Here is a 21,151-nt window from a genome sequence, read left to right on the forward strand (position 1 = left end):
TTTTTTCCTTCTTCTTCTTCTTCTTCTTCTTCGTCTTTGTTTTTTTCTTCGTATCAACAAAAAATGATCAATTTAATAACTGGCCAAGATCGATGTAACGAGATAAGGTTCCCAAGTTCAAGCATTGACAAGTATTGTAGATACATGTATACATATACATATACATATACATATATGTGTATATGTATGTAGTATAGGACGCGCCGCAATACCTCGCGACAATTTTATGTTTTGTTTTCTGTACCGCAAAGTTGAAAACCTATTTTATGTATGTTTCTTTATCTTTCTTCTTGCACCTCTTCTAACCGTTCCTATACTCTCCATCTCTGTGACCTTTTCTAGTAACGCACTCGTTAGTATTTCTTACAACAATCTTCTGGTCACCTTAACGAATCCCAATGACGCAGGGATCCTTTGATATCGACTTTATTGCAATCAATCAAATTGCATATACTTTTAATAAGCTCGTGCATAGCAACAATAAGGATGTTTATCGAGACCAACTAGTTGCCAAAGCGAAGGAGACCCTCAAACTAATGGACCAATACCAAGCGATACACCCGTCTTTTAGTTCATTGACTTCATATTTATCGTCACAAGGTATTGCTGATGCAGAACATCTTTACAATGACTCTTGGGCTGCAAGAGTGACAACGTACTCGGAGTCGTTTATGTTGGAATTGGCCGACGAAATTAAAGGAATACATGAAAGCTATAGCAGTGCATTAAGTCAGGAACAAGCATCGGCGCTTTTTGACAAGGTTAGGAAAGGAGTCATTTCACGAATCATTAAAACAGAGTATCTGGATGCACTTCGCTTACTTGATAAATTTGCTTCTGTAGTTGAGTTTTCAAACCAACCACGCGGAAAGGACCATTTCCAGATGAATCGATTTGTTGAGTTTCTCTTTTTGAAGTACGTGGCTACAATATTTAGTCTTGTTTGGTTTCCATTGGATGATAACAAGTACAAAGTAGCATCAGGTGTCTACTTGAAAGAAGGGGACAAGCTATTATATTCTAGTTCCTCTTTCAAACCCTTGGACAAGATCTACATCCTGATAACGACTTATCAGCGAAAGAATGAAAGTTTATTTGAAGAACAAAATGATGAAACACGCTACTATTGGATTGTTAAGTTTCTAAATTTGAGTCTTTTGTTCAAGCAAATGGACTTTGTGCAGTTCCACAATGAGTTTACAGAATTATTTATAAACCAGAAGGAGGCATTGCAAAATTTGGTTCAGGACACTTCCTTGATCAAAAGCAATTTACTTGTAATGTACGGCATAGTATCGATATTTATGAAGCCGTTCAATCAATTGAGCTTGCTTAATATTGAAAATGATGACTTTGTCGAGTTGTACTATGAAGATCCCACAGACATTGAGTTTAAATTTTATAATAAAATAGTAAAACCTTTAGGTGATGGTGACAATCATGAGGTAAAGAAAGCATTTGCCGATGACAACTTTATGCATGAGCTTGTCTCGTATTTGGAATACAATTTGCCAGTGTCAACATCGAAACTTGCTGCCACAACGTGTTCATTTATTGAATATTTAAAAGTGATTATTGATAGTAAACTATTTCTTGTGATTATGTCAAGCACTGCCAATATTACTAGACGGAATATGCTTCGACATCTTGGCTACAGTTTAGAGCTGACGAACGAACTGGAACTTCACGAAGTGTCGAACCATTTACTTGGGTTAATCTCGGCTTTAGGGTTGGGTCAAATTGGTATTGGATACCTTGTAAAAGAGCAGGTATTTTATAATAATGGCCCACCTACTACAATCGAAGAAATTGGCCAAGTGCAAGATAGTATTGACCAAACAAGACACCAATTGCACGGCGACTCGTTAGCTGGACTAATGACTAGTTTGCTTATTGAAAGGCTTTATAATTAGTCTGTCATTCTATTGCTGTTGTTGTTGTTGTTGTTGTTGAAGTGGTGGTTTTTGTCTATTTATAAGAAAATGCTAAGTTTGATATTAATTGCATGATATGTAGTCTGCCATCGAGAGCATTAAAACGTACTTTGTTCATATCAAATGATATACGGTCTTTAAACAACATTTGGTGAACAAGGTAGCATGTGAACATAATGACGAATACTCCACAATCATCAAAATTCGTTTGTTGGTCGCACTGCATATGTAGAATCCTGATCTTGCTTCCTTTCTTAATTAATTTTTTACAATTTTCGAGTTTTTCACAGAGCAATTGCAACTGTCGTTCTTCATTTACATTATCGTCTACTCTCATGGAATCATAGACATAGAGTGTATTCTCTAGCAAGGATAATACCCCCAAGGCCCAGTGATCACCATTATTTGAACCTTCAAGGTTAATTTCTTCGAGAGGTTCTTCAATATAATTTATTGGAAGAAAAACAAATTTCAGTTTTAGTAAATCGTTCATTGGCAATAACGTTTCAATACTTTCTGCTGGAAAATGCTGGATTAGCTGGATTAAACTTGGAAAAAGAAGACATACTTGATTGGCAAAATCTCGGCACCTGCCAGAGTTTATAAATGCTTGTGTTATAAGCTCATAAACAAAGGATATGTCATTATCGTTGAGCCATTCTCCAGGTAAGATATGCTCCAAATCAGATTTGTATATAGCGATTGAATGGTATTGAAAAATTTTGAAATCGCGAGCCTTAGCGGAATGATTCCCGTTAGCCTTTGCTTTCCCTTTTCTTCTTCCTTTTTCGTCTCTGCTCTCACTACAGTCACCATTCGTACTTCCTTCTCCATCTTGGGTCTCGCTTGCAGCCTTGTTTAGTATAATATTGGTAAAAATATGTTTTATATCCCTCTTGGCCAAAAATGGCTTAAACGATGTGTCACTTTCAACTTCTAAACCAGTCTCTTCTAACTCGGTTTGTCGTTTCAACTGCCGCTTTCTTTGAGCATTAACTTTTTTCAACTGACGTAGTTCACGCTTCTCCAGTTTTGACAATTTTTTTGGAGATGGTGCAGAAGAAGCTGATTGTGATGATGATGGTAATGATGATGATGATGATGATGGTGGTGGTTGTAGTAATTGTTCTTTCTCTAGAGCTTCTTCATCATTATCATTTAGCTTATACTTGTTGCTATCTTTCTCAAATTCTGGTAAAAACGACGACCATGGAAGGCATTCTAATCCATTGGTAACCTTCGACTCTCTTGATTCTTGGTCTACGGTTTCCTCATAAGCAAGACAAAATCCCTTATGCTCCTTCCATTCAATCACACTCATCATTTAAAACATGGACGAAAAAAAAAAAAAAATAAAGAATGAAATATAGAAACAAAAAATAGAAATTGAGAAAAAACTCTTAAAAAAAAAATTATGTAAATAAATGAACTTTCAATCTATGTAGCTTTATTTGAAGTAATCAAGTTTTGTTAATTTGGAAAATGTGTCTATTTACGTCATCGTAGCATTGTTGATGTGCATTGTCTATACAAACGAATTCTCTGTCTAAAGCCCAAAAAAAAGAAGCAAAGAAAAGAAAAAAAAAAAAAAAAGAAAGAAAAGAAAAGAAGAGGAAGATGAAGAAGGAAATACAATGAAATAAATAGATCGAGATTCTTCTCAACAATTAGTTCAAAATTCGTAAAGATTGTAGATCATTTGGCAGTCGTTGATATTCAACCCAATTGATCCACTTGTCCTTTCCACACATATAGACATATACCTTAAACAAACACTTTACGCCAATAATTTCTTTTTCAACCTCTTTCCTTCACTAACACCAACACATACACATAAATACATATACATAAATAATCTAAATGCACCCAATAATTTCTAGGATCAGTACAGCTGGTTTACGACTAGGCAGTAACTTCTCAAAAAGAAGCATTTCCGTCAAAACTCGACCCAAGGTTGATATCAAATTGGGCCAGCCCACGTTTGAAACGAGGCCCCATATTATCCCGCAACCTGGGAATCTCACGCCCGGAATATCGGCATTGGAGTATTTCAACCGTCGATTAAAACTAGCAGCTCAATTACCTGATAATTCTCTTGCAATAATTATTGGTAATAGTGTGCAATATAGCTCTGGAGCGGTTTTCTACGATTTTCAACAGAATAATGACTTTTACTACTTAACTGGTTGGTTGGAGCCTGATAGCGTGATGGTTTTAGAGAAAAAAGGAACTGGTAGTAGAGATGAGGACGTGGCCTTACACATGCTTGTGCCTCCAAATGACCCACAACGTGAACAGTGGGAAGGTGCCAAGTCGGGGTTGGAGGGTGCCTATGAATTTTTTAATGCTGATTACGTGGAAGATATCAGTAAAGCTCCTGTGTATATAAGAAAGCTATTATCGTCTACCAGCAATGTCTTTTATGATAACCAAAGCAATGGAGGACATTTAACGTCCAAAAGTTCAACATTTAAGCTGTTCTTCAATCTTGGAGGAACAGATAGCAAGAACCAAACTTTGAATGACGTCATCATGAATTGTGGCAAGCCTGTAAACCCGTTGAAGAAGCTTGTTGCGCTGCAACGTAGCGTTAAGTCGCCAGCTGAGATAGAAGTTATGTATGCTGCAGGTCAGATTTCGAGTCGTGCCATAAACAAGGCTATGGGCCAAGTAGCTACCACTGCACCATTTCGTACTGAAAAAACATTGGCCAAATATTTGGAGTATCAGTTTGTTAAAGGTGGATGTGACAGGCAAGCATATATTCCAGTTGTCGCAAGTGGATCAAATGCATTGGGTATACATTACACTAGAAACGATGATATATTGTATGAAGATGAAACCGTGTTTGTTGATGCCGGTGGTAAATTGGGTGGTTATTGCGCGGATATTTCTAGAACATGGCCAAATTCTTCCAACGGCTTCAGCGAGCCGCAAAAGGATATTTATAGTGCTGTATTGAATACAAACAAGGCATGCATTGATCTATGTGACGAGAGTCAAAACTGCTCATTGCATGATATTCATGAGTTTTCTGTTAGTACATTGAAAAAAGAACTCAGTAATATTACCGGATTCCAGCATGTTACAGCAGCAGATGTTAGACAGCTTTACCCCCATTATATTGGACACCATCTTGGATTGGATTTGCATGATGTACCATCGGTATCAAGATTTGACAAGTTAAAAGAAGGCAATGTCATTACTATCGAGCCAGGTTTGTATATACCTGAAACTGATGCATGGCCCAAGCTGTTTAGAGGTATAGGAGTTCGGGTTGAGGATGATATTGCCATTGGCAAAACTGCGGGTGAAACTATCAATTTAACTAGTGGTTGTGTAAAAGAGATTGCTGGTATCGAGTCTTTAGTGTCCAAAGGAATCACAACACCTGGTATAGATGATGAAGTGGTGGTCTTGGACATATAGAAGAATATTGGATATATATAAGTAATAAAAATGATAATAATGATAATAATGATAATAGTAGCACTAGTAATGGTAGTACTGGTAATAGTAGTTCTAGTAATTGTGGTAGTAGCAGTATAATCTTGAGTGCTATTACTTCGACTACCGAATCTACTGCGTCATTCATTTGCTTTCAAAATCAAAATTCTATTTACACAAAATCTTATAAATATCGCGCACTTTAACGACCTAAATTGAGCAAAAGGGAGTTTGAGGCCGAAGCACCCTCAGAACCACCAGCACCTGTTCCATTGCTTGGCAAGTATGTCACATTTGGAGATCCTGCCAAAGTTGTAGCGATATCTTTCGAAGCTTCGAGTCTTCTAATCATAAGCAACCCGTCGCCTGCCTTGGCCAACGCCTTGGACACAACATCTGCCGACTCTGCTTCACCTTCTGCTCTAATAATACTTGCCTTTTTCTCTTGTTCCGCCTTTTCAACCAAGTACTTCGATCTCTCTGCATCTTGTTGTGCAATTTGTTTCTGCTCCACTGCCTTGGTGAATTCTCGGCCAAATGTCATATGGGTAATTGAAACATCTTCCAATTCGATATGGAATTCGTTGGCTCTTCTCGCCAACTCCTGTCTGATTCTAGCCGAAACGACTTCTCTTTGCGTGATCAATTCTGCAGCATCGAATTGTGCAACAATAGCTTTCAAAATTTCATTACCAATAGCAGGAAGGACCCTTTCGTCGTAATCCAAGCCCAAGGTTTGGTAAATAGTAGGTAATTTGTTGATATCAGGTCTTGTCAAGACACGTAAAGTGATGGAGACATTTTGCAAATCTTTTGACCCGGTGGTTGTGGTGATGACTTTAGGTTTGATCCGCACATCAAAGATGATTGCTTTCTGCAACCATGGTATAAGGAAATGTGTACCTTCGCCAATGACTCTTTGCTCCACACCTTGCAAACGGTCAAACAAGACAGCCTTTCTTCCTCCTGCAACGTCGTACATCGACGATTGTGCAATTGCAAATGCTACACCAGCGGGTAATGCAATCTTGGAAACAATTTCTGCAATCCTTTGAGACATCTTTGAATGTTGTCGGTGTTAGTAGTAGTAGTGGTGGTGGTGGTGTAAGTGTTGGTGTTGGCGGTCGTTTTCGTAGTAAGTAGTTAATGTAGCAACAATTGAGCCTTACTGTTAAGGCGCTATGGTGCGGAAAATTTTGGAAGTTCTGGTGCGAATGGCAAACGTGAACTCTCCACTCCTTCTTCCCTTTTCTCATTCGTTTTCTCTTTCTCTCTCTCTCTCACATACACACACACACACACTCTCTCTCTCTCTCTCTTTATTCTCGCTTTGCCTCCCCTCCCTCGGGGTATGTACGCTACCTTTTTAGTATATACTAAGCAATTACGTGTGTCAACTCTTGGTTGATCCTTTAGACCCAGTCACTGGAGGTAAGAAACGAAGTTTAAATTAAGAGGAATGCGAGAGGTTTGCATCTAAGAAAGGTAAAAGAAAAAGAGAGGGGAAAAGCAAATTTTTTTTTTAATTAAAAGCTGTGATTTTGAGTGTGTTGAAAAACAGGGGAAAAAGAAAAAGAAGAATCACAATAAAGCAATATGTTTTCGCCTAAGAGTCTCTGAAAATTTCATTTGCACCCAAGGCAGCTTAGTAGTATATAGAGCTGCTACTTTTGCTCATTACTTGACAAGTCTATTAACTAACCTATTGGTCAAGTATACAAAAGATCGATGGGTTGATTGATGGATTTAAAAAATTCAATTTATCAAGTGTGTGAGTGGGACAAATGTATGAATCTATGCTTCTATATCAGAATATGGGTCGTGTTAATTGGTTCGGTCTTAGAGACATGAAGCCAGCGCTCACCTTACGCGAAAAAAGAGGAAAGAAAAAGAAAAAGGAAAAATAGTTCAAAAATCCTCGACAAAACTCTCACCATATATAAAACTTCCCTGCTGTTGTTCATAAGTCTATAAAACAAATTTTTCTAATCAATCAATCAATCAAACTAACTATCTAACTAACTAACAAACAAACCGGATCAGATCAGGTCAACACATATCATACGAAATCAAATCAATACTAAATAACGTTAGTTTAAGACAACTTACAATAAATAAAATATAATAAATAAAATCGAATTCAAAATGTCTGCTTCATTAGATAAATCATTAGATGATATCATTTCATCGAGCAAAAAGACTTTCAAGTCTAGAAGACCTGGTGCAAAAGTTGGCGCCAAAAGTAACCAAAACAAGGTTGGCAAAAAGTTGACAAATGGCAAAGCAAAAAAGCCAGCCACTGTTTCATTCAACAAGCCAAAAGCCGCTGCTGCTGTTGCTGCCGCTGCTCCCGCTATAGATTTGAGCTATGCTACAAAGGTAAATGTCACGGGTTTACCAAGAGATTTGAAACATGACAATGTTAGGGTATGTTGCTTTTAACAAAAGTTACGAATTTGTTTTTTTTTTTTTACAGAAGGAAATGTTGTGCTAAAATAATTTTACTGCATCATTTTTCATGGGTTATCAATCTGGGTGTTAATGGGTAATATGGACACATGGAGGATCTCGGGAACTTCATCACTGCAGGTCAGTAAGTGAAGTATTGGAAAGTGTTTTGTCACAATAATCGGGGATCTATTGGGTGTATGGAAAGCATTTTTATTTTTGTTATTTAACAAAGCTACGTCTATCTGATAGGAGCCGAATGTCTCATTCTGATGCTTTTTCAAATACTAGCATCTGTTGGGCTGGGATGCAAACTTGAGAAGACGGTTGTGCTATATTCACGAACTGATGATGTGTGGTTTTCATCCATACTTATTTACTAAGTTCGTTATGAGCATCAACTTAAACTTTTTTTTTCCTTCTCCCCCCCTCCTCCTTGCTCCAAAAAAAAAAAAATAGAGAGGAAGTTTGCATTAAGTCATAAGTTTGTTTTTTGAATCTTATCTTTTTTTGTTCCTTAGATTCACTGAGTCTGATTGGATGGATAACGATAAATGAACTTGTGTCTTGATAGTTGAGGATTGAGTATGATCCTTTCTCTTCAACAAACAAGCCTCATTAGATTGGTGGACTGGTACAAAGGGTATTGGAATAGATCGAGGTTTTGGTTTTTGCACCTTATTTTCTGCGTTTTGCAAATTTAAGGAGCTGCTAAACCTCATTTCATTTCTACTTTGCAAATGATTACAAGTCTTAACTCGAGTTATTGGTTAGACTTTGAAAATTAGTTTCATTTGACTCGACTTTACTTGACTTGACTCAATCTGATCTGATCTGGTTAAATGATTTATTGATTAATTGAATAATTGGTTGAGTGATAGTTTTATTAAATTGTTGCTCAATTTCTTATACAAGTATCTCGATTGAAACTAAGCACGTGACTTTTGTTAGTTAACGGCACATTCTTTCCATGGAACAAACCCTCACCAGTCCTCATTCCAATAATGAGGGGTCACACTTTCTATAAGAGACCATTTGTCTATCCAGATGATCATATGATAGACGCACTTCCAATCGATCCCTGTTTGATCCCCATTTGATCCCCATTTGATCCCTGTTTGATCCCTGTTTGATCCCTATTTCTTTTTCATTTCTTATTTCTTCATTTCAAAGACCTTGAGTACCATTTATAGGTTTTTGGCAATTTGAAGATGCACTTCACCCTTCATTTCTCCGTAAATAAAGAAGAAAAAAGCAAATTGTATAACATGGTAGAAACCAATATTTAAGAAAATAAAACAGAGAGAGAAAGAGAAACAGAATGACTAACAAAATATAGGAATTTTTTCAATCACAAATTGGAGGTGTTAACAAAGTTGACATGAGCTACAACGAAAAAGGTCTATTTAAAGGATACGCCACTATCATTTTCAAATCTAGCAAGAACGCTGCTTTGGCTGTCGAGAAGTACAACGGTGCCTCAATCGATGGTGGTGCAGGTAAGTTGAAGTTGGAATTGATTATTGACACTTCAAAGAAACCATTGGCTGCTAGAATTACTGCTAAGCCAGTACAGCAAGTTAGAACACCAAAAGCTGGTGCAAAGGCTGGTGCCAAAAAAGTGTTGGTCAAGAAGAATGCTGTTAAGGCCAAGAAGGCTACTAAGAAGCCACAAAAGAAAAAGACTGTAGAAGAGTTGGACCAAGAGATGGCAGATTACTTTGAAAATTAAAATTTTGCTGCTGGTATCATTATAGTTGCAGTGGTTGTAGTGGTCAATAAACTCGTCTAGTTCGACCCCCAAAAAAAAAATAAGAAAAAAAAAAAAGAAAAAAGTTGTTGTCTTTTTTTTGACTTCCCAGTAGTTTTCCTTTTTTTTTGCCTTATCAGCCTCATAGGCAAGTATTCAAATTGAATAATCCGAATTTTGCTTTTGTATACATATATAAAAAAATATACTTTAATAATAAGGTTTTATGTAGTATCATTATGTGATGTTGTATTTGTTGTGAGAATTGTCTATGTGTTTTTTTGTTTTTAATTTGCATTTCGTAAAAAGCAATACCATCAGAGATGTATCTTCATTATACCTATAGGGTGTATGTGACCATTTGGTCTGTCTCGCTGATTGTTTTTTGTCACTTTAATTTTAAGTACTTTTTTCACTACACGATAAAGAGCAGAAAAAAGAAAAAAAAAACAATTAGAGAAAAAAAAAAATTAGCCGAGAGTATGGTTTGGTAATATTTATGTACCACAAATCATAAACAACACGAAGGGTCCAATAATTGTTTCTTTATCGGCGAACATCAACTTTCTTCGCTAGGCACTCCATTGAACAAGTCATCATATACATCAACAATTTATCGACAAAAGCAACCTGTTTTTTTCTATTTTTGAAAAAAAAGATAAAAATAAAGGTAGAAATCTAAACTAAAATAAAAGAAAAAACCAAAAAGGAAAAGGAAAAGGAAAAGGAGAAAGGAATACCAATTTTCTTGCAAAATCTTGACTCTTTGAAAAAAGAAACAAAAAAAAAAGATGCCAAATTTGGAATATATACTCACTGCTGAGTTTCATATCGATAAGGGCCCCAGTCTCACATATCAGTACCCCAATGAGATTCCTGGTCTTCAAAATCTTTACTTCTTGCCTGAGCTAATGCTTCCCGACCAGATTCACAAAAGAAATGAAGACTTCACGTTGTTCTTGTTGTATCGAAATCTCAACACTGGAGAGTTTCAATACTTGTACAATCGAAATACATGTGAGAGTGAGCCATACTTTTTATACACTATAGTGACAAATATGAAGAAAGATGAGTTTAAGCGTGGGTCTCAGATTAAGAGTTTGAGTGTTTTGACAAAATTGAGCTTTTTCAAAAGTTTTAAACCTTTGCTTATGATCTGTTTGGACTTGTATTTTCCAAAGAACGACCATAGTGTCATCAAAGAGTTGTACCGCGCTATCAATGAAAAGGATTTCCTGATCAGTCACGACTTGAATGGTGGTAAATCTGTAGGTGGAGGAAGTGATGATGATATAAGTATCGTCAAGAAAATTCTACTCACAAGTATCTTGGACCTTCCGATAAATGACAAGATATATTACGATGAAAGTTTTCGTAATCGAATTTTGGGGATTGGCAAGAACCAAGTCATGAATGAGTCCTTGTTCATACGTAAGGATTTGAGTTTGAACTCGGTAATTGATTTTAACTCGATGAAGATCCCAGTAAGGATCCCACTACTTTCCTTGCCGGACACGATTGGAGACTATTTGAATCCCACAGACTTAAACATGAGACCAAACTTGATTAGTTTTCTTAATTGTAAATTGGCAAGCAGCTATCTAAACAACGAGTTGACTATTTATGGGTTGCAAACCCCTCCCATCATTTTATTGATCAATGCCGTGCTAACTGGTAAAAAGATTCTTTTTCTAAGCTATGAAAATAGTGCTGGCCACATCATTGATCATGTATTGTTGCTCTTGAAGATTGTCACTGGTGGTGGAATATTGAGCGGGTTGTTAACAAATTATAATGTGTTCCCTATAATTGACGTTTCCAAAATCGATCTTCTTGAAGAGTGTGAGAGTTTTATTGCTGGTACAATAAATCCGTTTTTCAAAAACAATGACAAACTATGGGACCTACTTTATGACTTGGATGCAAACGAGTTGTTTCTCAGTTCTAATATTGAGAATAGCAAGTCTTTTGGTGGTGCTGGTGTTGGTGCTGCTGGTGGCGCTGGTGGCGCTAGTGGTAATAGCAATAGCAGTGGCGGATTTGGTTATTCAGAGTTTCGAAATTCAATTATTGCGGAAGATGCCAGGTTCCTTTCTAATTTACAACTTTCATTATTCAATTATAATGATGACTTAACAACACTACAACTTATTTTTAGAAGACACATAAACGAAATCATTCGAATACTTTTGAGCTCAAAGAATTTCAATAATAGCTTGGTGCCGTCGAATAAGGACCTCGTCTTGTTGTTAGATGGGATTGGGTATTTCTGGACCAGTGATACGAACAAACTACTCGAAATCTCCTGTTATCAATTAATCTCCAAAAAGTTTCAGGACTTGCTCTATACTGAGAAATTAGTTTATAACCTCCTGCTTCCCAATTTATCCAATGAATTAAACTTGATGATCGACTTGCACTACCATTTGCAAAGTTTGAGCAATGTTTCAGTGGTCAATAACAAAATCAATGAGCGGGAGATTTGGTTTAATATTTTGAAGTTTCTTATTAGTGGCAAATCATTAGAGATTTTTTTGTTGATTACATATTTGATTCCACCAAGCAGTTCAACTAGTTTACAAAGTTCCTCGGCACATGGAGGAAACTTGACCATATTTGACAAAAATAAAGGGATAGAGATATTGCTCATCAACTTGTTTAATCATGATGACCAAATCAAGTCTAATATTGTGATGATTTTGCAAGAGTTGCAAGACAATTTCCTTTGCGGATGGTGTCTTGAGAAATTTCTAAAGTCAAACTTGATTTATGAGATTGCGTTTAAAGAACTTATTGCTGAAAGCTAATCAGTCGGTTAGTTGATGAGTTATATGATCTCTGCTATATAGCTATTTACATGTTGATATCACTTTGAGAAGAAAGTTTCAAGCGTCGCCGTTCAATCGTTCTAAACCGCAATTCTTCTCGCTGCTGGCTTCTTCCCTTTTCTTTCTAATTTTTTTTTTTGTGTTGTTTTATTTCACAATCTTGTCTTCTCGTGAAGGTGTATAGTACTGAGCCTCTTTCTCCTTGTCGTCGGGGAACCATTTCATCTTTAAAACATTATAAAAGTTTAAACGATCACCAGGTCTTCTTGAACTGTAGGCATCTCCACTACCAACGTATTTGCTTCTCCTGCTTGCATCATCATAGTTTAAATTTGGATTATTTTCGGGGAACCCTGGTCTTTTAACGCTGACGGCAAACTCGTTATCTGAATTGTTCAAGTCCGAGTCATTTTCCATCTTGTGGCGCTGGTCTTTTTCGTAAGCAATGTGTTTCTTACCAATTAAGAATAAGGTGACAGCAACAGCAGCAAAAATACCGTATCTTCGTACAAGGGTACTTCTCGTATCAGTTGGCTTCTCAGCTAATCTATTCATGGTTTTTTGTATTTATGTTTATGCTGGTGCTGGTGTTTAGGTGCTTGGAGTGGTAACTTTGAAAGTAATGACCAATAGATGGTATGTGTAGTCATGATAAATGGAATAGTAAGATAATTTGAAGATAGATCTCAAAACACCTCAGTATGTCGCGACAATCCTTTTCCTATTTCGCTTTTTATTTTTTTTTCTGTTCTTCTTAGTTTTTTGAATTCTTTTTTTTTTTATTATTTCTTTTTTGATTTATTAAAAAAAGGAACCAACAATCACGTGATATCTTAAGTGCATTAAATCACGTGTTAGTTTCTTTACGCGTAATTCAATTTTTTTTTTCTCTACAAGAAAAAAGACACGACAATTTGTTGTTTTATTTTTTTTAAAAAAAAAAAAAACTATTTTGAAGAAAATGAAAAGACCAACTACCCCACATTGCAACTGCATGTGATTTGTACATGGGTCTAGTTTATCATGTCTACCCAAAAAATTACCGTGGTTAACCATCGATAATAGGTCTAATATTAGTGGTCTGTTTTCTTTTTTTTTTTTCTTTTGGTCTTTCCGAAACTAATAAACTCAGCTTTCAGGTGTTTGAAGAAAAATGATATGATACCTATTGGTGCTTGATCTTATTTTTTTTTTTGCTTGCTGATTGTAGAGGCTTGAATCAATGTAGAAATGATTGCATATGTTTTGTCATGTTAATGCTTTTCCCCCAAGTGAAATAATAGGTAATCTGTTGTTGTTGTTGTTTTTCTTTTTTTTTTTTTAATTGTTGTTATTGTTGTTGTTTTTCTTTTTTTCTTCCTTCCGTTAATTTGCGTCCTCTCCCCCACCTTGTCTCCTTCTTATGTCTCCACCAATTCTCCTCCCCCCCCCCCACAAAGTAAATATTTTGAGAATCAAAAGTTTACACTTTCATTCACTTAGACAGATTGATATATATATATATATATGTGTGTGTGTGTGTGTGTGTGAGTCTATGCTTATATACATATATATACTTATTAATTCAAATCAATAACCACCTTAGATAACCATCTTGATTTTACACGGTTTTTTTGTTTTTGTTTTTGTTTTTTTTTTTTTTCTAATTTTTATATTTGGGAAACAACTGAAAATTTTACAATGTCTGATAATGAAGAGATTGCGCATGCCATTGCTGGTGCCGGTGGTGGTGCTTTATCAATGATTGTTACCTATCCCTTGGTGACATTGTCCACCTTGGCACAGACTCAAGCTAGAAAGAAGGAGGAAAAGATTAGCAATTCGCCTGAGCTAGAGGCGAAACTCGAAAAACTCAAGAGTGAACCTGCTTTGAAACGGTTTACATATGCTGTGAAGAATAGTAACTCTGTGCTTGCTGCCAAGGAAATTATTAATGAGAAGGGTGTATTTGGTTTGTACTCTGGGTTGGAGAGTGCCCTTTATGGTATAATATTGACTAATTTCATCTACTACTATTTCTACGAATTGACATCGAATGTTTTTTTGAAGGCAAATAGGACTGCTGGGAAGAAAAGGGCCGGTCTTTCGACAATTCAGTCAATTATAACTGGTGCGATTGCTGGTGCTGTGACTTGTGTTGGTTCTAATCCATTTTGGGTTGCCAACACGCGGATGATGACTGAAAAGAAGAAGAAGCAACAAGGTGAAGAGGATGTTTCCAACTCGACTTTCAAGACTCTTTTGAGCATTATTGAGAATGATGGAGTGGGAACTTTGTTTGCCGGCGTATTGCCAGCCTTGGTTTTAGTGGTCAACCCCATCATTCAGTACACCATATTTGAGCAGATCAAAAATGCGATTATTGCCAAGAATGGTGTCAAGTCATTTACTGCAATCAAGGCCTTTTTTATTGGCGCTTTTGGTAAGTTGATTGCAACGTCCTTGACGTACCCATACATCACCTTGAAGTCGAGAATGCACATTAAAAAGAAGGTTTTAAGAGAAAAGCACTTGACGGAGGAGAAAGAGCCACAATTGTCAATGTATCAAGAGATTAAAAAGATTGTCCATGAGGAAGGTCTTGAAGGGTTGTATGGTGGTTTAGCTGTTAAGTTGAGTCAAAGTATACTCACTGCGGCATTCTTGTTTTATTTCAAGGAAGAGTTGTTGGTTGGTAGTGTGAAACTTGTGGAGATCTTTAGACTTTTGAAAGTGAAGAAGCAGGTTTCAGCTTAAAAAAGGTAAAGCAGCATAAGAGTGTGAGAAGAGTGTGAGAAAAATCAAATCTGCTATGACAATATGTGCACACGTGATACAATTGTTGCACTTTTATAGGTGGTTGAGTAGTATGGAATATTCAAGTTATATATCAAATTGCGACATATGCCGTGACCCTCTATACATATAGTGGTATGAATATAGACCCTCCATATACAGATATGTATATATATATATATATATATATACTTATAGACTGGCCATGGTTGTGTTATAGTACATCAACATTGACTATTTTTTATTGAATCACCTTTTTTCACTAACTCCCATCTGGAATTCCATACACTCACTCACTCGGAAGTCTCGGAATTATTTTCTTTTTCCTTTTTCTTTTTTTTTTTTTTTTTTTTGCTTACGCTATTGATATTCCTGTTTATATTAAAAAAAAATTTTTTTTTTGCCTATTCTATTTAATTGCTGCTCTGACAAATAGGAAGAGGAATACTTTGCCACGGGAATACAGTTTAACACACACACAATAAGAGATGAAGATAGGATAATACACGGGTATCAAATGCCGCTGTACAATATAATCAAAAAGGTTTGTTGTTCTGGTTGTGGTTTTTGTTGTGATTGTGGTTGTGGTTGTAGTTGCTTTTTTTTTTTTAACATTCCATTGCCATGAACTATATCTCTACCATCAAGGCGTTTGAGATAAGAGAATATATAACCCTTATCCTAACAATAAAAAGTGTTTTTGAATTGCCTTGACCTATCACCGATATGTGGTGTCTAAAGGCATAAGGAAGAAAAAGAAAAAGGAAAATAATTTCGATTTGCCGTTCTCAAATATTTTTTTTCTCTCTTATTCTATTGTTGTTCTTTATGTTCTTTTGTGTGTGTGTGTGTGTGTGTGTGTTTGGGGGGGAGGGGAAGTGATTGAGTGGAAGTTCTATTTAATTATTTATTTTATTTTTGTCCCTCTTTGTTGTACAGTTCACAGAATGAGAGATATTTTTTTATTTTTTTTTTTGTTCTTTTTTGCATGGTAGCTCTCTATTTATTTATTATTTTTTCATTCTGCACACTGTGTGGACATCCCGGCATTTGAAATACGAATTTATGGAATAGCAAAGTTGTTAAATATAAAAAAAAACGTCCATTCCGGACACCGTTAAGTCACACTTTCACTCCAGCTTCAGCTCCTCTCTTCTCTTTTCTCTTTTCTCCTTCTCCCTTCTTCCTTCTCCAAATTTAATTTTTGCCTTTTTTGTAAATCTTTTTCTTTTCTTTTCGTCTGATCATATTAACTCTTTGAAATTGGGCACGGGATTGGCTGTAAAGTCAAACAGTTCCTAACTTAGTAGCAGTATATATCCAAACAACATATTCCTTCACTATGAGGTTGTCTGACAAAAAAACAACAACAAAAATAATATCTATATCTATATATTTGTATGAGCACTGAATGAGTAGCCGAGGATGTTGATTTCAAATACCGCACGGCACCAAAGTGCTCGGGAACAGAATAGTTAAAAATAGCACACACTTCTCTTTGTGTAAAAAAACAAATATGTATAGTATGTATAGTATGTATAGTATGTATAGTATGTATAGTATGTATAGTATGTATAGTATGTATAGTATGTATAGTATGTATAGTATCTATAGTATCTATACTTATATTACTATATTCTTACGTAATTCGTGGAGGAGAACAACTGCTTTTGCGGTTTTTAAAAAAAAAAGAAAAAAAGAAAGAAATTTGTTTCTCTTTATTTTTTATTTATTTTTTTTTTTTTTTTTTTTTTATTCCTTCACTTTCTGGTGTTTGTAAATGCCGAAAGAAGCAACAAACAAATACAGTAACCAAATAATCAAAAAAAAAGAAAAAATAGAAAAAATAGAAAAAGATTTTGAAATTGAAAAAAGCAAGAACAAGAACGAATAAAGGGAGAAAATAAAAAAAAAAACAGTCACTGTTCATTTTTACTTCATCTAGAACTGATAGACATAGCAGAGGGGCTCCAACCAACCAACCAACCAGGTATTATATGCAAGTTGCTAATCCAAAAGCAGGCCTCACTAAAGGAAGTCGTGATTCCAGCCACGATGTCCAAGTGCAGAGCCAACCAAAAACTCAAGGACAACGGCAAGCGCAAGGACAAGCACAAGCACAAGCACAAGGACAAACTCAGGGACAACGACCGAGAAGAGTAGCCAGAAGAGCATGTTTATCATGTCGTGAAAAGAAGATCAAATGTGATGGTGAGCCGGTGAGCTCAATAACCTCTTCTGATGGAACAAAGATTATCCCAGAAAAGACTAGGACATGCTCCAACTGTAAATTTCTTGATATCGATTGTGTCTTTGTCCAAAGCAACAGAGGCGGTCGAAGAAAGCGGAAAGACGCAAATGACGATGAGACAATCAGCATGCACGAATCAATAACAGATATCAACATGGGCTCAGCACTGACTCTGGCATCGGAAGCAAAGAGGATAAGGAAAACACTACTGGAAAGGGAATCAGAAGCAGCAACACAACGCGTAAGTCTGTATATCCTTGATGGGACCGGAAATGCCGTAAAACCTGCACCCCCATCACCAGCACAGTCATTAACAAGCAGTGCTTACGATAGACTTCCAGCCCTTGCCGAACCATATTCAGACCGAATGGGACGACAATATCCACCTCCACCGCAGCCTACTATAAGGTCCTTTCCAGAGACAAGAGCTAATTACCGTCGTCTCGACCACCACCACGACCACCATCACGGCCACAAACAAGGACCTCCATTTATGCACTCAAGGACTAACCCAAGCATATCATTTTCCAGACCTGATGTTCCACGAAGACCGCTGTCAGAAGATAACTATGTAGGCCATCGAGTACAATCGCCCCTTCCTCCCCCACTAGGCAGTCACAACCACACCCATCCCCGCCGTGGTGGTGAAGAAGGCCCATTCTCACGCGGGTTTGACTCATATTCTCATTTTCCACCACCTCCACCATCTGTTGGCTATCCCCTATCACAATCACAATTACAATCTCAATCTCAATCTCAGCCTGCACCGCCCCCACCACCTTTCCTGACACTTCCGCCCCCACCACCACCACAACAATTACCACCACGAACTCCGCTAGAAGGGTATGATGGTCACTCTTATCGATTACCTCCTCCTCCTCCCTCTCCTCCTCCTCATCATCTCCAACATCTGCGTCATGATCCTCATCATCCTTATAGTCCGCCACCTTTTCACAAATTTCCCTCTACATCATCACAAACCGCATCTCATCAGTTCCCTCCCTTTCCTCCACCACAACATCTGCATTTTCATCCTCGTTTTCACCCTCGTGGACCTCATGGTCCTCATGGGCCACATGGGCCACATGGGCCACATGGGCCTCGCCATGGTCTACGCGGTCCTCATGGTCCTCATGGTCCTCATGGTCCTCATGGTCCTCGCCATGGCCCACACGGTCATCAGCATCATGACTTCCCTCCACCGCCTCCATTTCGTGAACATCTGGACTATCCAGGAAGCTACGAAATGCGCCCTTTTAGACCACTGCCTTCGCCTCAAAATGACTTATTTAGAACAACCGGAAAGACGAATCGTGAAGGTGATGAAAACGAGGAACAGAGCATTTTGCCCACTGTCGAAAACCAGAAAGTACAAGCAAAAAAAGCAACCCCGGAAAGCGGTTTGGAAAGCGTTGAAGGTCCAGGAACATCAGGTGGTATTGCCTCATCTGCAGCTGGTCTGCTCGATGTGAAAAGTACTAGAATGAAAGCTTCAGCTTCAACAGAATCTCGCCCTTCGAATCAAATGGATCGTGGTGAGAGTGATGAAGTTAAAAAACGCGATAATAATATAGGTAGTATTGTTAACCATGCTGGAGACAATGAGCTGCAAACGAGCGATCCTATACTTGGCAGAAAGGTAAAAGAGGCCAATTTTGCTAAAGCAAAGTCTTATGCGGATAGTAAAGTGGTCCCAAAAATTCAAGCTCCACAATACGATGATGAAAAAGACGCACCATTCTCCAATAAAGAGTTGGCAAAGTATGAACTACCAGATTGGAAAACACTAAACAAATTGGTTGACTATTACTACATTTACAACCAGCCAGGGCACCAGATTCTCCCTTGCAAATCCATTTTTTTGAAAAATATTTCATTAAACACTGATAGTTCCATTTTGCACATATTCATTGGAACCATTTGTATAATTGCCACGCGGAAAGATTCCACGCTCAAAATAAGCCCAGATGAACATTATTGGATTAAGAAAATGTACAAATACTGGGACAATTTGAATGGATTAGGGATTATGGTTTGTTACAAATTGATAGCCAAATGTACCGCAGTGAGATTTCACATGAACAAGATCAATCAGCATAATATCAAACTTTATGAGACAATCTATGACAACAATTTCGTCGAAGTATATAGCCAAAAAAGATTTGACGAAAAAGAGTCACAACGGAAACTGAAACTTGGATTGAAACTGGAACCAAAGTCAAAACTGAAATTGGGCAATTCATCTTCTAGAACGAGTAGACAGATTTATGAGCGTGAGGTTGTTTTGAAACTGATGTGGAGTTTTTACGTATACCATATAATTCTATTACGATTCATGCAGGGGAGACCATATTATAAGTTATCGTCGATTATTGATGATTTCAAATTCGATTACGAAAGAGATCACTATTCAAATAATGTGTTGTTGCCTTTAGATGATACTGACTTTCAAACATTAAGTCTTGGAGCAAATAGAACCACGTGGAAGCAATTACATGACAAAGATCATATTCCCTCTGATTTTAACAGCTTAACATTGGCGAGCAAGATATTTGAAAGCCTATTGAGCAAATTGGCAAATGGTGACTTGACATTTGATAATTTGATTAGTAAGAATGAATTCAATGTTGACCTTACGAATAAGATCAAGAATTTGCACTCCAGCGTTGTAGAGGACAGGAAAATCATTGTTGTGAATGTGACTTATTGGCTTGCCAATATGGTTTTGCGTGTTGGTGAAGTATTACAGTACACGTACTTTATAGTACGGGTGATGAAATTCAAATTATCGAAACATGATTTTAGAAAAAGACAGCTCAATGATGATGACGATGATGATAACAATAACAACAGCAGCAACAATAATAATAATAATAACGGCAATAGCAACGACAATGATGACGAAATGAATATGAGTGAAGCAGACGAAATGAGCCAGCCTTTGATCTGTGATGAATTATTGGACTTGGACGACCCCACCACTTTATTAAAGGGTTTTGACGTCACACACTGGAAGAGTCTTGTTGAAGTTATCAAGTCAATGTCGGGGTTTGTTGCATTGATTGAACTTATTCCGCTGGCTAAGTATAAGGATTTTTCCATTGTTTGTGGTCCCACATTGTTCAATGCTGAGGATGATGAGTTTAGAAAGCTGCCGTCTTCCTCGTCACTCCGCGATGTGATGAACACTAGAGAGTGGTGGGAGGCGCCAGAATTGAAAGCATCTGTCAAGCAAAGTTGGGTTAAATTACCTCAATATACCTTGTCCTTTTCTACCGCTTTCTTATCAGTTGCGTGCAGTTTGGTATTCTTGACAAAATTTATCAAGTTATCGAGAAACCAGGAGACAGGTAAACTAGTTGTTGAGTTTTTAACCACTGGTGAAACTCGGGATATTGAAGGTGTTGAGTTGGAAGACGACGTCATTGAGAGTTTGTTTGACCAGAACGTCATGGCGCAACAAGTTTCATCGATTTGTGAATTCACAAAGTATAAATTGAGCTTTTGCGACGAGGACCTTATGGAAATCACCATAAAACGAATGAACAAGTTAACTCAGTACCTTGATAACTTGTTGCACCGTTAGAGATAGTTTATACTGTGTTAATAATGTGTTATAAAATGTATATAATTTATTACAATAACTCGTGAATGGATAGCAAACGGGTAATGGTTTAGTCACGACTAGGTGGCCTACTGTATATGAACCTTGCGTGGC

General features: G+C 37.1%; 9 protein-coding genes across 9 annotated transcripts; 6 read left to right on the forward strand and 3 right to left on the reverse strand. All coding sequences in view use genetic code 12, as the record gives it.

Moving 5' to 3' along the window:
* Positions 1-398: 398 nt before the first annotated feature.
* PVL30_003524 (uncharacterized protein) lies at positions 399-1,913 on the forward strand (the record flags this gene model as incomplete). The annotated part of the gene is made up of 1 exon (XM_001526070.1): positions 399-1,913. The coding sequence occupies one exon, from the start codon at positions 399-401 to the stop codon at positions 1,911-1,913; it is 1,515 nt and encodes a 504-aa protein (XP_001526120.2).
* A 218-nt stretch (positions 1,914-2,131) lies between these two features.
* Positions 2,132-3,255, reverse strand: PVL30_003525 (uncharacterized protein; the record flags this gene model as incomplete). The annotated part of the gene is made up of 2 exons (XM_061119490.1): positions 2,132-2,183; positions 2,237-3,255. 2 exons carry the CDS (start codon positions 3,253-3,255, stop codon positions 2,132-2,134), a joined length of 1,071 nt encoding a protein of 356 aa, XP_060975473.1.
* Positions 3,256-3,794: 539 nt separating this feature from the next.
* On the forward strand, positions 3,795-5,363 carry ICP55 (aminopeptidase; the record flags this gene model as incomplete). The annotated part of the gene is made up of 1 exon (XM_001526072.1): positions 3,795-5,363. One exon carries the CDS (start codon positions 3,795-3,797, stop codon positions 5,361-5,363), a length of 1,569 nt encoding a protein of 522 aa, XP_001526122.2.
* Positions 5,364-5,583: 220 nt separating this feature from the next.
* PHB1 (Prohibitin-1, subunit of the prohibitin complex (Phb1p-Phb2p)) lies at positions 5,584-6,441 on the reverse strand (the record flags this gene model as incomplete). Its single annotated transcript, XM_001526073.1, has 1 exon — positions 5,584-6,441. One exon carries the CDS (start codon positions 6,439-6,441, stop codon positions 5,584-5,586), a length of 858 nt encoding a protein of 285 aa, XP_001526123.1.
* Positions 6,442-7,526: 1,085 nt separating this feature from the next.
* Positions 7,527-9,561, forward strand: YRA1 (RNA-binding RNA annealing protein; the record flags this gene model as incomplete). Its single annotated transcript, XM_001526074.1, has 2 exons — positions 7,527-7,808; positions 9,169-9,561. 2 exons carry the CDS (start codon positions 7,527-7,529, stop codon positions 9,559-9,561), a joined length of 675 nt encoding a protein of 224 aa, XP_001526124.1.
* Positions 9,562-10,370: 809 nt separating this feature from the next.
* Positions 10,371-12,386, forward strand: PVL30_003529 (uncharacterized protein; the record flags this gene model as incomplete). Its single annotated transcript, XM_001526075.1, has 1 exon — positions 10,371-12,386. One exon carries the CDS (start codon positions 10,371-10,373, stop codon positions 12,384-12,386), a length of 2,016 nt encoding a protein of 671 aa, XP_001526125.2.
* Positions 12,387-12,554: 168 nt separating this feature from the next.
* PVL30_003530 (uncharacterized protein) lies at positions 12,555-12,962 on the reverse strand (the record flags this gene model as incomplete). The annotated part of the gene is made up of 1 exon (XM_001526076.1): positions 12,555-12,962. One exon carries the CDS (start codon positions 12,960-12,962, stop codon positions 12,555-12,557), a length of 408 nt encoding a protein of 135 aa, XP_001526126.1.
* A 1,125-nt stretch (positions 12,963-14,087) lies between these two features.
* Positions 14,088-15,143, forward strand: PVL30_003531 (uncharacterized protein; the record flags this gene model as incomplete). The annotated part of the gene is made up of 1 exon (XM_001526077.1): positions 14,088-15,143. One exon carries the CDS (start codon positions 14,088-14,090, stop codon positions 15,141-15,143), a length of 1,056 nt encoding a protein of 351 aa, XP_001526127.1.
* Positions 15,144-17,179: 2,036 nt separating this feature from the next.
* On the forward strand, positions 17,180-21,019 carry PVL30_003532 (uncharacterized protein; the record flags this gene model as incomplete). Its single annotated transcript, XM_001526078.1, has 1 exon — positions 17,180-21,019. One exon carries the CDS (start codon positions 17,180-17,182, stop codon positions 21,017-21,019), a length of 3,840 nt encoding a protein of 1,279 aa, XP_001526128.2.
* Between the last annotated feature and the right edge of the window lie 132 nt (positions 21,020-21,151).

Source organism: Lodderomyces elongisporus, chromosome 4 (assembly GCF_030384665.1).
Source record: "Lodderomyces elongisporus chromosome 4, complete sequence".
NCBI lineage: Eukaryota > Fungi > Ascomycota > Pichiomycetes > Serinales > Debaryomycetaceae > Lodderomyces > Lodderomyces elongisporus.